The sequence below is a fragment of the Chiloscyllium plagiosum genome, unplaced genomic scaffold, assembly GCF_037043375.1.
Source record: "Chiloscyllium plagiosum isolate Xiang-an unplaced genomic scaffold, Cpla_swu_hap1 HiC_scaffold_16, whole genome shotgun sequence".
Classification (NCBI taxonomy): Eukaryota; Metazoa; Chordata; class Chondrichthyes; order Orectolobiformes; family Hemiscylliidae; genus Chiloscyllium; species Chiloscyllium plagiosum.
This window is the reverse complement of record NW_028270154.1, coordinates 7,041,207-7,058,212: the sequence shown is the minus strand read 5'-3', so window position 1 is coordinate 7,058,212 and position 17,006 is coordinate 7,041,207. Positions and strand designations below refer to the sequence as shown.

Below are 17,006 nucleotides of genomic sequence, written 5' to 3'. Positions count from 1 at the left end.
TTTGGGCAGAAGCCCTTCATCAGGAATGAACAGTTTTTGCAATTTTTGGCCCATAGCCCAGAAATGAATATCTAATGAAAAGGTGTAGTTATCAAAGGGAAATAATTTACAATATTAATGTACTTCAAAGCTACATTAGGGTGAGGTAAAAAGTACAGCAATAAAAGGTGGTCAACTGGTAGTTGAGTCCCACAGTGCTTCAAAAAATCTAATATCATATCTCTGAACCAGTTCGGCTGGATATAATTCAAATACTATACCAAGAAATTTAAAGTAATTTGTTTTGACTACAATCAGTGAGTATCACCCTTCAGTGACACTATAAAGTACAATGAACAGCATCCATAAGCTGGTTTCCTTGTTACAATCATATTCTGGAAATTAAGCCTCTTTTACCATTTACTGACAGCTCGTGGACATATTCCATTAATATTTTTGCACTGATTGTAAGAGGCTTTGAGTGGCTATAAATACAGAATATTTGGTATGACTCAGGAATTAGATTACTCACCAGAATGCAAATCACGCTAAAAGCAAGAGATGTGACAGTAAGAGAGGTAGCCTCATTAACTGGTAGGCTACATCTTGATAGGAGCATAACTGCAGCTGAGTATAAAGGCAACTTTGCACAAAAAAACTGAATAAAACTTGACACATTGTCATTGGCTGGGAGCAATAGCAGGGTTGCAAGAGCAATTGCAGTCTCTTGTTTCTGTGTGGTGCTAATCCAAACATGATATGTGCTGCTCAACAATGACAAACTGAAGATCATTTTATCTTGTTTGCTCATACATTATGGTATTAGCAACAAACAAATGAATACATACAATTACTCCAAACTGCTCTGGTTCTGAGAGGTCATTATATTCATCTTTCAGCTCTGCTAAGGCATTCAACTGCTCTTGCTGAGGAAGTTGCTTAGTGAGGTTCTGGAAAGAAGATAGATTCCTGTTATTAGCCACAATGTCCTAAATATACCAAACTGCGTAAGATTTTTTAACTGCAGTGGAATAACCATAGCCAACTGACCAACAAATAAAAACTGGTACGTTCTAGTCATTATGTTATTTTAAGGGAAAATGTTCCACTGGCTGAAGCCATAAGTCATAGAATAGAATTATAGATGGCCATTCAGCCCATCGTGTCCACACTGCCACTCCTAAAAGCATCCCATTCAGACCCCCCCCCACCCTATCCCCGTAACCCTGCATTTCCCAAGGCCAATCCACCTAACCTGCACGTTTTTGGACTATGGGAGGAAACCAGAGGAAACCCATGCAGACACAGGGAGAATGGGCAAACTCCACACAGGCAGATGCCTGAAGCTGGAATCGAACCTGGGTCCCGGGCGCTGTGGGTCAGTAGTGCTAGCTACTGAGCCACCTTGCTCCATAAGTCACAAAAATCGATGCTGTGATTTTTTTGGAGACCAATCATTCAATTTACAGGACATTGTTACTCAAGTTCCTCAGGTCTAGCATGCCATTTACAACCATCTTTAGCTGCTTCATCAATGGCCTGGATAGCTTTAACTGGTCCAGGTAAGTAACTACTCTGGTTGTCAGAGCAGGCCAGCTGCTGGGAATTCTGTAGTGATTAGTTCAGCTTGCAATTCTCAAAAGCTTGTCCATCATCTCACAAAGGATAAATTAGGTGTATGATGGAATGTCCTCCATTTAACTACCTGAGTAAGTGTAGTACACCAACACTTGGGAAAATGCTACAGCTTGATTTGGTTAGATACTTACTACCCAACCCACTCTTAATATAGAAGATAAATCAGAGCTACAGAGCAGATTAAAGGAAAAACTTGCCTGGATCAGTGATTCTGTCAAAACCTTTTCATCCACTTCAAGAATTACTTTCTTGATTTGCTCGTATGACAAACGGAAAGAACCCAAGAAGATAGCTATACAAAATCCAATAGATACAACAGAATCAGTGTTCAGACTTAGCTCAAAACATCTTAATCAGAAAACAGCTTGACTACTCAAAATCTGTCAACTTAAGATGTATTTCCAGCAGTCTACTCATCACAGCCAACAATTCCAATCATTATTTTGTAAATCTATTATCTAGCTTTGATGCTTTTGTCCTGACATTGAATATAGCTCTTGGTGTTATGCTAGAGAGACAAAAGGTGGATTAGATTCATCCATATCATTTCAGAAGATATTTCAACGTTCTGTCAAAGTACTTACATAGATTCTGAGCTGTTTTGCCATCCAACACCTTTAGTTCCTTAACTTTTTTCTTCTGTGTTGTTTTCTTGTCGTCCATATCTTGTTGTTCCTTCTTGGCTGTGGACAAAAATATGGAAAATTATTTGATTTTGATGTTTAACTGTTAAAGGCTAACAATAAAACATTAGGATCCAACAGTTTTCATTTTTGGATATACTGTATACTACAAACATAGTTTAATGCTCCATTGACAGTCAAGGTGGAACACAAACCAAGCTGATCAGACGTACAGATTTGAAGAAGTGGGACCAGCAGCACAACATTCAAGTGTGAAATTTTACTGATAGCATGATTAAGATTATAAAGCAGCTGGAAGCAGTACAAGGAGGCAGGATTCCCTTTTATACTTTATATAGTATGCTCTATCCTCTAGAGTCAGCCACAACTTAACGGTTCGCACTCACTCTCACCCGAGTCAGAAGCTTGTTGATTCAAGACTCATTCCAAAGATGGTAAAACAAAGTGTTGGCTGGTGCTCCAGTGGAACAATAGGTTACATTATTGTAGTTCCTTTAGCAAAACCATATGTTCCAATGGATCTCACTGGAGCATTACAAAACCAAGTATGGCATTGATCCAAATAAAGAGATATTAGGTCAGATGACCAAAAGCTCTGCCAAGAAAGGGTGAAGGATGAATGTGAGGTAGAAGGGTAGAGAGCTGTAGGACTGGATTCCAGAGTTTGGGGTCGAGGCAGCTGAAGGCATAACCAATGGTGTAGCAATTATAACTGAGAATGCACCAGGCGAGAATTAGAGGAGGGCAGATATCTCCAAGGATTGCTGGACTGGAGTAAAGTGAGGAGACAGAAAAACAGGCAGGGTCATGAAGGAATTTGAAAACAAGGAAGAGTATTTTAAAAATGCTGCTGGACGCCTTGTTCAGGAGTCAGTGAAAACTAGGATGCAAATGCAATAATCAGTAAAATAAAAAAAGAGAACTGCAGATGCTGAAGATCTAAAATAAATGAAAACAGAAATTGTTGGAGAAACTCAGCAGATCTGGCAGTATTGGTGCAGAAAAAATAGAGTTAACATTTGAGTCCAGTGACCCTTGTTTGGAATGGATTACTGCACTCAAAACATTAACTCTGTTTACTCACCACAGATGACCATAAGTTATAGGAGCAGAATTAGGTCAGACGGCTCATTCACTGGCAAAGCAGACTCAATAATGGCTGATATGTTTCTCCTGCCTCCTCCTTGCTGCGAGACCTGCCAGCTTTCTCCAACAAGTTCTTTTTTTTTGTTTTGCAGAAAGCAAAAAGAAAGACAAATACCATGTTGGGGATTTGAAATAAAGCTGCCTTGCTGCAATTTTATAGGGCACTGGTGAGACTGCAGTTGGTGCATTGTGTATATTTCTGATCTTATCCATGGAAGTATATATTTGCCATATATATGGGAAGCAATGAATGTTCACCAAACTGATCTCTGGGATGAAAGTGAGGTCTGCAAATGCTGGAGATCAGAGCTGAAAATGTGTTGCTGGAACAGCGCAGCAGGTCAGGCAGCATCCAGGAAACAGGAAAATCGACGTTTCGGGCATAAGCCCTTCTTCAGGAATGAGGAAAGTGTGTCCAGCAGGCTAAGATAAAAGGTAAGGAGGAGGGACTTGGGGGAGGGGCATTGGAAATGCGATAGGTGGAAAGAGGTCAAGGTGAGGGTGATAGGTCAGACTGGGGTGGGGGCAGAGAGGTCAGGAAGAAGATTGCAGGTTAGAAAGGCGGTGCTGAATTTGATGGATTTGACTGAGACAAGGTGGGGGGAGGGGAAATGAGGAAACTGGTGAAATCCGAATTCATCCCCTGTGGTTGGAGGGTTCCTAAGCAGAAGATGAGGCGCTCTTCCTCCAACCGTCGTGTTGTTGTGGTCTGGCGATGGAGGAGTCCAAAGACCTGCATATCCTTGGTGGAGTGGGAGGGGAGTTGAAGTGTTGAGCCACAGGGTGGTTGGGTTGGTTGGTCAGGGTGTCCCTGAAACGCTCCGCAAGTAGGCGGCCTGTTCTCCCCAATATAGAGGAGGCCACATCGGGTGCTGCGGATGCAATAGATGATGTGTGGAGGTGCAGGTGAATTTGTGGCGGATATGGAAGTTTCCTTTGGGGCCTTGGAGGGAGGTGAGGGCGCAAGTCTTGCACCTCCTGCGGTTGCAGGGGAAGGTGCCGGGAGTGGAGGTTGGGTTGGTGGGGGGTGTGGATCTGACGAGGGAGTCACGGAGGGAGTGGTCTTTATGGAACGCTGATAGGGGAGGGGAGGGAAATATATCCTTGGTGGTGGGGTCCGTTTGGAGGTGGCGGAAATGACGGCGGATGATACGCTGTACATGGAGATTGGTGGGGTGGTAGGTGAGGACCAGTGGGGTTCTGTCCTGGTGGCGGTTGGAGGGGCGGGGCTCAAGGGCGGTGGAGCGGGAAGTGGAAGGGATGCGGTGGAGGGCATCGTCGACCACGTCGGGGGGGGAAATTGCGGTCCTTGAAGAAGGAGGCCATCTGGGTTGTACGTTTTTGGAACTGGTCCTCCTGGGAGCAGATGCGGCAGAGACGAAGGAATTGGGAGAACGGGATGGCATTTTTAGAGGGGGCAGGGTGGGAGGAGGTGTAGTCCAGGTAGCCGTGGGAGTCGGTCGGTTTGTAGTAGATGTCCGTGTTGATTCGGTCGCCTGAGATAGAAATAGAAAGGTTGAGGAAGGGGAGAGAGGAATCTTAGACTGTCCAGGTGAATTTGAGGTCGGGGTGGAAGGTGTTGGTGAAGTGGATGAACTGTTCAACCTCCTCGTGGGAGCACGAGGCGGCGCCGATACAGTCATCGATGTAGCGGAGGAAAAGGTGGGGGGGGGTGGGGCCAGTGTAGTTGCGGAAGATGGACTGTTCCACATATCCTACGTCCAGGTGAATTTGAGGTCGGGGTAGAAGGTGTTGGTGAAGTGGATGAACTGTTCAACCTCCTCGTGGGAGCACGAGGCAGCCCAGGTGAATTTGAGGTCGGGGTGGAAGGTGTTGGTGAAGTGGATGGCAATTTTGTCTTGTAGAAACTGGGCCTGTGTTCTCTAGTGTCACAAAGATTGAAAGGTGACCACACTGAAACATGTAAACTTCTGGTGGGGAGTGACTGGGCGAGTGTAGATAGGCTATATTCCCTGGCTGGCAAATATAAAACCAGGGACATAATTTCAGAATAAATTGTAGGTCATTTAAGACAGAGATAAGGAGGAATTAAAAAGATGGTGAACCTTCTGAATTCTCTACCTCAGAAGGCTGTAGAAAACTCAATCATTGAGCATGATCAGGAGAGAAATTGTTAGATTCCTGGATTTTAATGATATCAAGGGCTGTGAAGATGATGCATGAAAGTGGTAGATAATTAGCCATGATCTGTTTAAATGGCTGAGCAGGCTCAATGAGCTGAAAGACCTACTCCTGACCCTAACTTCCAAAGCAGGTGAGTGAACACAGGATGATAAGGGATAGAACTTGCTGCGAGTTAAGGAACCATGAAGTGGTTTTCGGATATTTTCAAAATTTACTCTCGACAGAATATGGGAAACCCACCAGTAATACATTGGTACTGTTGAGCTTCGAGGTTATGAACGATGGTTTCAGAAGCAGATGAAGGTGAGACATCACTGACGAAGCCCTGAATGTCAAAAGAACTATCTTTTGTGTAAAATGCAAACCGAGGTCCTGTTTACAGACTGGAAGCAGAGGCTAACCGGGAAGACAGTAGAGCAAAAATGGCAGGAGTTTGTAGGTATAATTGAGGACACTGTACAGAGGTTCATTCCCAAGAAAAGAAAGATTAACCGGGGAGGGATTAGACAACCTTGGCTGACAAAGGAAGTCAGGAAATGTATTAAAGAAAAAGAGAGATCCTATAAAGTGGCTAAGAACAGTGGGAAATCAGAAGATTGGGAGGGATACAAAAGCAAACAGAGGATAACAAAGAGTGTAATAAGAAAGGAGAGGATCAAATATGAAGGTAGGCTAGCCAGTAATATTAGAAATAATAGTAAAAGTTTCTTTCAGTACATAAGAAACAAACGACAGGCAAAAGTAGACATTGGGCCACTTCAAACTGATGCAGGAAGCCAAGTGATGGGAGATAAGGAAATAGCAGGAGAACTTAACAAGTACTTTGCGTCAGTCTTCACAGTGGAAGACATGAGTAATATCCCAAAAATTAAAGGGTGTCACGGGGCTGAGTTGAGTATGGTTGCCATTACGAAAGAGATAGTGCTAGAAAAGTTAAAAAGTCTTAAAATTGATAAATCTCCTGGCCCCGATGGGATACACCCTAGAGTTCTGAGAGAGGTGGCTGAGGAAATAGCAGAGGCATTGGTTGAGATCTTTCAAGAGTCACTGGAGTCAGGAAAGGTCCCGGATGATTGGAAGATGGCTGTTGTAACCCCCTTGTTCAAGAAAGGATCAAGGCAAAAGATGGAAAATTATAGGCCAATCAGCTTAACCTCGGTTGTTGGTAAAATTCTAGAATCCATCATTAAGGATGAGGTTTCTAAATTCTTGGAAGAGCAGAGTCTGATTAGAACAAGTCAACATGGATTTAGTAAAGGGAGGTCATGCCTGACAAACCTGTTGGAATTTTTTGAAGAGGTAACAAGTAGGTTAGACCAGGGAAACCCAGTGGATGTGGTCTATCTAGACTTTCAAAAGGCCTTTGATAAGGTGCCACACGGGAGGCTGCTGAGCAAGGTGAGGGCCCATGGTGTTCGAGGTGAGCTGCTGGGATGGATTGAGGATTGGCTGTCTAACAGAAGGCAGAGAGTTGGGATAAAAGGTTCTTTTTCAGAATGGCAGCCGGTGACGAGCGGTGTCCCGCAGGGTTCGGTGCTGGGGCCACAGCTGTTCGCATTATATATTAACGATTTGGATGAGGGAACCGGGGGCATTCTCGCGAAGTTTGCCGATGATACGAAGTTAGGTGGACAGGCAGGTAGTACTGAGGAAGTGGGGAGGCTGCAGAAGGATCTTGACAGGTTGGGAGAGTGGTCCAGGAAATGGCTGATGGAATTTAACGTGAGCAAGTGCGAGGTCTTGCACTTTGGCAAAAAGAATAAAAGCATAGACTACTTTCTAAATGGTGAGAAAATTAATAAAGCCAAAGCACAAAGGGATCTGGGAGTGCTAGTCCAGGATTCTCTAAAGGTAAACATGCAGGTTGAGTCCGTGATTAAGAAAGCGAATGCAATGTTGTCTCTTATCTCAAGAGGGTTGGAATATAAAAGCAGAGATGTACTACTAAGACTTTATAAAGCTCTGGTTAGGCCCCATTTGGAGTACTGTGTCCAGTTTTGGTCCCCACACCTCAGGAAGGACATACTGGCACTGGAACGTGTCCAGCGGAGATTCACACGGATGATCCCTGGAATGACAGGTCTAACATATGAGGAACGGCTGAGGATACTGGGATTGTATTCGTTGGAGTTTAGAAGATTAAGGGGAGACTTAATAGAGACGTACAAAATAATACATGGCTTGGAAAAGGTGGATGCTAGGAAATTGTTTCAGTTAAACGAGGAGACTAGGACCCGTGGACACAGCCTTAGAATTAGAGGGGGTCATTTCAGAACAGAAATGCGGAGGCATTTCTTCAGCCAGAGAGTGGTGGGCCTGTGGAATTCATTGCCACGGAGTGCAGTGGAAGCCGGGACGCTAAATGTCTTCAAGGCCGAGATTGATAGATTCTTGTTGTCTCGAGGAATTAAGGGCTACGGGGAGAACGCTGGTAAGTGGAGCTGAAATGCGCATCAGCCATGATTGAATGGCGGAGTGGACTTGATGGGCCGAATGGCCTTACTTCCACTCCTATGTCTTATGGTCTTATGGTCTTACCTTCTCAAAATATCTTAGGATACTACATTGAACAAAAACAGAGTTCTGCCATTTAATATTCAACCAATATCACTAAAATGAAGATCTGGTCAGCATTAATTGCTACACAGTCATATTTCCCATTTTAAACAAACAGAAACCACTTAAAAAAAAAAACTCCTTCCCTGTACACTACTTTGAGATGTCCCAACATCACGATTGGCATGACAGAAATGGAACTCTTCCCAGTAAAATCACTATACTGACACCTGATATTCAATTAAGTCTTAAATGGAAGAACTAATCATTTAGCCTGAACAGTCAGAATGCTAAAGTGAAATGGTGAAGAAAGTCATATTAGAGGCAGTGTTTGAGGTTTAGGAGACAGGAGTCAACAATTCAGTTTTGAACAAAGGATGAAGCAATTAAGTGCACAGAAGTTTTCCTTATTACCTATACAGGAATGAACTGCATTAGGTGGGATAATTGCCAATCTTCTTGCTCTCCCCACATGATAGCGAACACCAGACAGATTTAAAATCACCACATAGCACAGAAGTTTCACAATACTTCATCCCATTTTTAAGGGAAGAGTTTTACTGGAACGCATTTCCAAATAGTGCTTTTAGTTGCACCTAAACTGCAGTGCTCAGAAGGCAATTCACCACTAGTTTCTTGAGGGAAATTGGGAATGAGCAACAAGTACAGAAATGACAGAAACACCTACAGTCATCAAATAATACAAGAAAATTTGAGGCAACAACATTCATCTTCATAAAGGAGAACTATAGCTCTGAACCAAATCAGCTTTATTGGATACATAGGTCTGGCAAGATAACTGCTGACTGGAAAGAAAGACAAAAAGGAAATTACATAAATTGGTGCCTTTCGCACTGCAGGATGCAGGCAAGCAGGTTGCATCCAATTAATTACTTTTTGAAGTTTAGTCGTGATTGTATTAGGTAAATATGGCATGAAACTAACACATAGTGAGGTGTCAGATTGAACTTCATCTATGTTGTGAATTTCTATCAATCCACTATATCTGCACTGGCCAAAAACACATTCTGCAGCCTAATTATAATTTCTAGTTCTTGGTCCATAGCTTTGTAGATTATGGTACTTCAAATGTTTTCCCAGATACTTTGGAAAAGCAACGAGAAGCTAATTGATCAGCTTTTAAAATCGATCAGAATGGCCTAATGCTGTGTCATTATTGTGTTTTTAACTAGGGAGAAGTATGCCTTCTTAGCACAGGTTGAAAGAAAAACTAAAAGCTGAATTCAATAAATTGTAATCCTACATATGAAATTTTTAAAAATCTTTAAATCTTAACATATTGTAAAAATATTCTGGGTGTGTTGACCACTCTACATAACCTACTGGTCTCAGTAATTTAAATTCCAACACTAGATGCTCAATGCTCTTTCATAAAGCTGACATGTTAAACTACTACATATTACTTCGTTTAATTTGAAGATTCAGTTCACTGTTCCTTACTGAAGGATAACTGAATGTGTTTCATCACAAACTAAGTTGCTCTCAATCTTTTTTCTTTCAATATTATAGAAGCAAACAGATTTTCCAGAGAAGGTCCAAGGACAAATGGGCACTCATCCATACAGGACTGAGCTTGTATTTGTATAACAAATAGTGGAATTATGGAAAGATGCTCCAGGCACGAGAATTATTTGCAGCACTGCAATGCAGTGTATGGATTTTCAACCTCACTTCAATGTTCAAGAAAAATAGAATTCCAAATTATTTTAATGCAGTTGAAAACTAGACCACAGTTTCAGCCAGTCCCAAGAGCTCGGGATCTGACATTTCACCTTCATACCATTTGTCACCCTTTAGGAATTGCAAGCTCTTTTTCTCATTTTCAAAAGCTAAGACGACTTGTACCCAACGAAATGTTGAAATAATGTGAAGAAAGAAGATTTTGTATCGAAGTGGCACCTTGCACAACCGCATGATGCCTCAAACAGCTTTGTATGGAGTTGATACTTTTGAGTATAGTGCATTACATTTACATTACATCTCTTTTTCGAAAAGACACTTCCTTCAAGCTTTTGATACCTTGCTTTAATATTCTCTTATGTGGCTTGATGACAATGTTTATTTGGTAATACTCCTCTGAAGGGCTTTATATGATATCTCCTAATTTACAAAATTAGGAGATATCATATAAATACAAATTATTGTTACGAATGTAAGAAATTTGCAAAGCTTAGTTCCACAAATATACCAATAATAACGAACAGATAATCTCTTTTTATTGATGTTAGTTAAGAGATCAATATGGTTCAGGACGCCTGTGAGAACTGATTCAGTTGTTTTCAAAGTATCACTTAAATTCCCTCTAACCTGCCCAGTCATGGAGAAGTTCTATGCAAGCAAATTGGTATGATGATGAAATGACTTTCATTTCCAGACCTCTGAGGTCCATGCAGCAGAAAAAATAATTGGAGCGAATGCTGAATTGCACCCTAGGTTATTTTTACGCATACCAGAGGCAGCAGTTATATATCTCATTCAATACAGCGCACCTCTGACAGTATGTGCTGCACTAAAATTACCAGCCTAGCATTTGTGCAAGTTTCAAGAGCAGAAAGTAAACCTAAATTTTCTGCATGTGGAGCAGAAGTTCTACTTTGAGACATAACTCAGACCTTCTGTTGTACAATGTTGAGCCAATGGTGGACCAGTTTTAATATCAGACTCATGTAAAACGGCACAGTGGCTCAGTGGTTAGCACTGCTGTCTCTCAGCGCCAGCGGGTTCGATTCTACCGTCGGACAACCGTCTGTGTGGAGTTTGCACGTTCTCCCCATCTCTGCATGGGTTGCCTCCAGGTGCTCCATTTTCCTTCCAGAGTCCAAAGATGTGCAGGTCAGGTGAACTGACAATGCTAAATTGCACAGTGTCTAGGAATGTGCAAAGTAGGTGGATTAGCCTTGGAAAATGGAGAGTTTATGGGGATGGATTAGAGGGTTGGGTCTGGACTGAATGCCCTTTGGTGGGGGGTGGGGGATGGGGGATTGGATGGTTTGTTGTGGACTTGGTAGGCCAAATGTCATGTTTCCATGGTGTGGGGATTCTGCATAGAGGACAATGGTTATTTTACCCCACAATGCCCTTCCTAGCTCTTTGAAAGAATGGGAGTGATTCCCACTTCTGCGCTGTTTCTCCTCAGCTCTTCAAATGTTTCCTATTCAAATATTCATCTCCTTCCCTTCTGCAAGTACTTCTTCATCTTTTCAGGCAGTGGATGCGAGACTATAACTTGCTGTTTTAAAAACAGAATTCTCAGCGTACCTCTGGCTGATTTACCTTCAATCTATGCCAAGTGGGTATCACCTCAGATGCCAGTAGAAGGTGAACATAATTTTCAACTGCTCTATCAAAATACTTCACAGTTTTGAAAAATTCTATTAAAATTTACTTTGAACCTTCTCTGCTTGAAAGGAAAGCATCCTAGCTTCACCAGTCTCCCACAAGTCTGTTCCTTCTCCCATTTTTGCAAATCTTCTCTGAACTCGAAGGTTTTGACATCCTTCCTAAACTGTGGAGCCAGAATTGGACATAATACTTCAGTTGTGGCCTATCCTTTCATTTGTAAAGGTTTAGTTTAACTTCCCTGCTGTTTTGCTCCATGTCTCTACTTATAAACCAAGTATCCTGTCTTTTTAAAAACAGTCTGTGCTTAATTAGCTGATCTCATCAGACAGGATGCTGGTAGTGGCATTATAATTGGCCTCAGAGCTCTTGAACTGGGGACAAGCCAAATTGAAAAAAAATACTGGTACATTGGGCTCCTGCTCTAGCTCATGATCTAATTAATCTTGCTAGGGGAAAAAAAAACATCTGCTGTGGCCAAAATCACACTTGGGTGAAATATCCTCACCCATTCCTTGCACCCTCATCCAATGTCAAACTTTACTAAAGCTTCTTTTCGAGGCTCAAGTCAGGAATACCCCATCAGTCAAGTACAAGACACCAGCTAGCGTCATTGGAATCACATACCTTTGAGTGTTCATAATTGCTGATGACATGAAAAAAAATCAGAGAACATCTGTGCTATGATACAGGCCACCAGTTTAACCCAAAGTAATTAACAAAATACTTGTTTTACTTTCAGTTTTTGTTAGCATTCCCATCACTAGCAGAATCTTTTTAATGAGATCCAAGGCATTTAGTATCTGTACTTTCCATTTGTCATCTCGACAATGAACAACACTGCTACCGACAATTATTTGTTTTCTACCAACATATATGAGTAATAATGAGGGCTTTCTATCCATGTACAAAATCTGTTAAACATTTGGACTACTTTAAATGAATTAGGGTTCAGTTAAAGTTGCTTTAAAAAAAGGACTTGTAATAACATTGATGAATTTAGCCCTGTACAAATAGAAAGAAATCATGCCCTAGAAATTATCACATCAAGAAGCCTTTCCCTCCACAGATGTAACTTGCTGACACAGATTACATTTATGAACCCATCCATCAGGGTTTAAGTAATTACTCAACTACACATTGCAAAAGCAGTCTTACCTATCTACACAAAAGAAAAAATTCTAATTCTTTCCAAATCCCAAACTAATATTGCTCCAAATCTTCATTCCCACGTCCCACCATTCCAACTGTTATCTCTGACATTTTCTCCTAACCAGCAGCAGCTGATTTTCAAGATATCCTCCAACTCCTCTTTTCCCCATGTCTCACTGCTTCAGACATTGGGAGTAATCGCCAGGAATAAAACATTTTAAAAACAAGATGCATATGAAATGGTGAAAAATCAAATCCCATAAGGAAAATGTGAAAACTGAAAATGGATAACTTAAATTGAGATTACAACACATTTCCAGCCTTGCACTTTGCCAACTTGGCAACTGAGATAATTTTATGTTTCCATTTCTCAGTCAAGGAAGCTGCCCACTGAGATGGTGTTGTTTCTCCTGCCCACCCAGCTGATAGTTTCTTGACTGTCTGCATGCTCACTTTCCTTGGCCTCTAACACTATTTGTCCTGGAATATGCGACACCACAAGAAATTAACCAGTAAGGCCTACATAGAAATGCTCCCTTTCAACCAGTTTAAATTGCTGAGGTTGAACAGGTGCTGGACCAAATTATCAATTTGTAAGAAGCCATAAATAATAAGAAACATTAATAGTATTCCAAATTAGGATTAAATTTAAACACCATGCCTGCATTACAAGTTCCAAACACAAAGTGTGACTAATCTGAAGTGATTAGGAGTGCTTTTCATTTGGATCCATCTGCTCTTTTGACATTGAATATCTTAATTGAATCATACGGTATATTTTTAAAAAGAAAGCACGTGCTTTGTTGGATAACGCAGTGTTTATTGCGCATCTGTAGTTGCGCAGCAAGCAGTTCAACTATATCCCTGTGGGTCTGGAGTCAAATTTAGGCAAGACCAGATAAGGATCAAGTCTTGATCTTCAAAATCTTCCAGCAACTGGAGTTTAACACTAAAATGTGTGAAATAATAAATTTTGGGAAGACTAACTAAGCAAGGGAGTACACAGTGAATAGTGCGACTTTGGGTAGTACTGAAGATTAACAAGACCCTGGTATGCATGTACATAGATCCTTGAAGGAACTGGACAAGTGAATAGGGTTGGTAAAGTGGCAGATGAGATAACTGCTTCATTGGTTGAGGATGGAGTACATTAGTGGGGAGGTTATGGTGGAGTTATATACAAGTTAGTTAGGCCACAGCTGCAGAACTGCATGCAGTTCTGCCTAGCCCACCATAGGAAAGATGGGATTGCTCTGGAACGAGATTCACCCAGAATTTTGCCCAGGCTTGAATGTTTCAGTAATAAAGAAAGACTAAATAGCTTAGACTTGTTTGCTTTTGAGCAAAGAAGTCTGAGGGGGGACTTGATTAAAGTTTACGAAATTATGATGGATGTTAGCGAGCTTTGAGAAGATTTGTAGCTCAGGTTGAGGTTTTGGATGTAGGTTTGCTCGTTGAAAACGAACCTTCCAGCTCAGCAAGCAAACCTACATCCATTATGATGGATATTGATAAAGTCTGAGTAAAACCTTTCTGTTCAGCAGAAGGGTCATCTATCAGAGGGCACAGATTTAAGGTAAGTAGAGGGGATTTCACAAGAATTTATTTCGTCCAGAGGGTGATGCGTAACTGAAATGCTCTGCCTGAAAGGGTGGTTGAGGCAGGAACCATGGCAACATTCAAGAAGTATTTAGATAATGTCTTGAGATGCTGTAGCACACAAGGATATGGTTGAAGTGCTGGGCAATTGGAATAAAACGGATGGGCGCTTGATGATCAGCATAAATTCAATGTGTTCATGTTGTAATCAGTCTATAACTCTCTCTAACGATATCAGACTAATTGCAGCTGTTCTTACCTAAGCTCCTTACATGGCAGGTTAAAGACAATTAAAAACAAAACATTTGTCCAATTCCTCTCACACAGCTAAGTGTTACTGAAGATAACCACAGCTGCTTGACTGCATTCACTTAGCACAGGCAATGGGCCAAACTCTGGATTTTCAGGTTTGGAAGACTAAGGATCACAGTAGGCAGAGCAGTGATTCACTGAGTAATCTGGGACACGAGCATTATTTTTCCCAACAACTTTAGTTATTCAGGGCAACGGTGATCCAATTGTTTGCATAATTCTGGTGTATCAGAATGAAGTGCAGCCAAGCTCCCAAGGCAGAAGGTAATGGGAAGTTTGAGTTCCATTTTAACATAAAACCAGAGTTGGAATTACAGTGCACAACTATACCATCTGAAAATAAATTGATCCAACTTCAAATTGTATATAACAGTTGCTGCACTTGCCCACACTAATATAATTGGATGCATACAAACCTCTTAAGACAATTTAGACTTAAAAGGATGCTATATATAACTTTTCCTTTTTCTTCCAACCAAAGAGAAGGTTACAGAACTGGGCCAGTAAATTCATAGATGCTCTTTTTAGGAACTAAATATGCCTGGACACAGGAAGACAAAGGACAACAAAAGAAAAGGCATCCTTTCATCAAATTCAAAGAGAATTTATCTTTGTTACGGACGGCATTTTAGATAGATGAAATGCAATTAACCAAAGATCAAAAAAAAACCCACAAAGTATTTCAGGAGCAGTATTAATAAGAGTCTAATCTGGCCCCACTAAGGCTTTTTTCCTTCCTTTCCTCTTTTTAATTAAACTAATGCACAGCAGCTATTCAGAATGATAATTTACTCAGATCAAACAGGTCAGAAAAGTAAGATTCGAGTTGATTACTACATCTCATTCATTAGTGCATGTCGAAGAAAATGTATAAACAGGTCTGCAGACTCATGGGAACAAGGCTGTTATCTTCATCAAAGCAAAGAAAAACCAATCAATCCATTTCATTACAAGGCTATGTGCAGAAGACCCAAGAAGAGTCATTAGAATTTCAATTCTGTCCTTAATTAATCTTACAAACAAGTCAGTCAGAATAATGATATAGAAGGCCACAAGGGTTAACATAAAATCAAGCTTCTTATTGAAGGAAGCTTACATTTTGTTGATCATAGCAAGGCTCCTTGCCAAGTTTAAAAGTGTTTTTTTTGCCATTAGATTGGAATTTCTTTCATTCCAGAGGCTGAAAATTCCAAATCTATAACATACGGAGAAATACATTTCTATCAACTTTGTCCACTAGCCTGAAAGGAAGTTACAACATGAAAAATATTGCTTGCCATAATGTTTAATGACCAGAGTGGGGTGATGTATATCTTCCACAAGGATGGTAAGCTTCCAACTCTATATTTCCATCTAGCTACTTCGATCTTCATATAAAGGCCCTATCTGAGCTCGTTTTGACGCTGAAACAAAGCCCTTCACCCTTGATTGTTCTGTTCTTCAATTTACCATTCTTCATGTACTTGATTTCATCTAAAACTGCTGCCCAAGTCCAAATCTCACCAAATCCCATTTACGCATCAATTAGCCTACAATGCCTCAAATTCTGAGAGCTGCATTTTGCTTTGCAATTGCCTCCATGGCCTCAACTCTCGCTATATCGGTGACATATCCAGTATGATGATGCAAAAAGAATTATAGCCTTTCAAATGTCTTGCGCATTCTCAATTTTTGTTGCCTCACTAGCTTTGGCAGTGAGCTGTGGTAGTCTCTCTCTCTCTTCTTTTGAAGAAGCTCTTTCAAATGTTCTTTTTGAGTAAGATTTTGGTCATCTGTCTTCATGTATTTTGTCTGTGATGTGTTTTGATACATTTTACTGCTTTGCAAGATCACAGAAATTCAAGAAGTTGACTTAAGACCATAAAAATGCAGAACAGAAGAGAGTCATTCAGCTATCAAATCTGTTCAGCCATTCAATGAGATTACGGTTTATTTTTGACCCAATACCACCTTCTTGCCTTTTTCCTATACGTGAGATTCCCTTTCTGATTAAAAAGTCTATTAAAGCCTTGAATATACTTAATGACCCAGCTTCAACACCCTGCTGCAGTAAAAAATTCCACAGATTCACAGCCTCTGAAAGAAGAAATTCCTCCTCATCGGAGTTAAATCAATGACCCCTTATTCTGAGATTGTGCTCTCTGGTCCTAGACTCTCCCATAAGAGGTATCAACCTGTACATATCTGTCTTATCAAATCCCATGAATCCTGCACATTTCAATAAGGTCATTCTCATTCTTCTATATTCCAATGACTATCTACTCAACCTTTTCTTGTAGGACAGTCCCTCCATACCCATTATCAGGCTAATGAACCTGGAGTGCTTCCAGTGAAGTATATCGTTCCTTAGGGAAGGGGCCCAAAAGTGTTCACAGTATGCCAGATTTGATCTGACAAGTACAATGTAGCAAAACCTCTCTATCGTTACATGACATCCACTTTGAAACAAAGGCCAATGCTCCATATGCCTTCACT

General features: G+C 41.0%; 1 protein-coding gene across 4 annotated transcripts in view; it reads right to left on the bottom strand.

Annotated features, from left to right (window-relative positions):
• The window catches only part of diaph1 (diaphanous related formin 1), a 359,024-nt gene that overhangs the window by 96,950 nt on the left and 245,068 nt on the right, over positions 1-17,006 (bottom strand). For 3 of the 4 annotated variants that reach the window (XM_087995081.1, XM_087995082.1, XM_087995083.1), the window contains 3 exons: positions 2,202-2,300; positions 1,815-1,909; positions 828-929 (listed from right to left, as the gene is read on the bottom strand). In XM_087995081.1, coding sequence (XP_087851207.1) covers positions 828-929; positions 1,815-1,909; positions 2,202-2,300 — 296 coding nt within the window. Of the gene's footprint in view, positions 1-827; positions 930-1,814; positions 1,910-2,201; positions 2,301-2,473; positions 2,493-17,006 lie in introns of those variants that run through there. The other variant, XM_087995084.1, reaches the window with a different exon arrangement.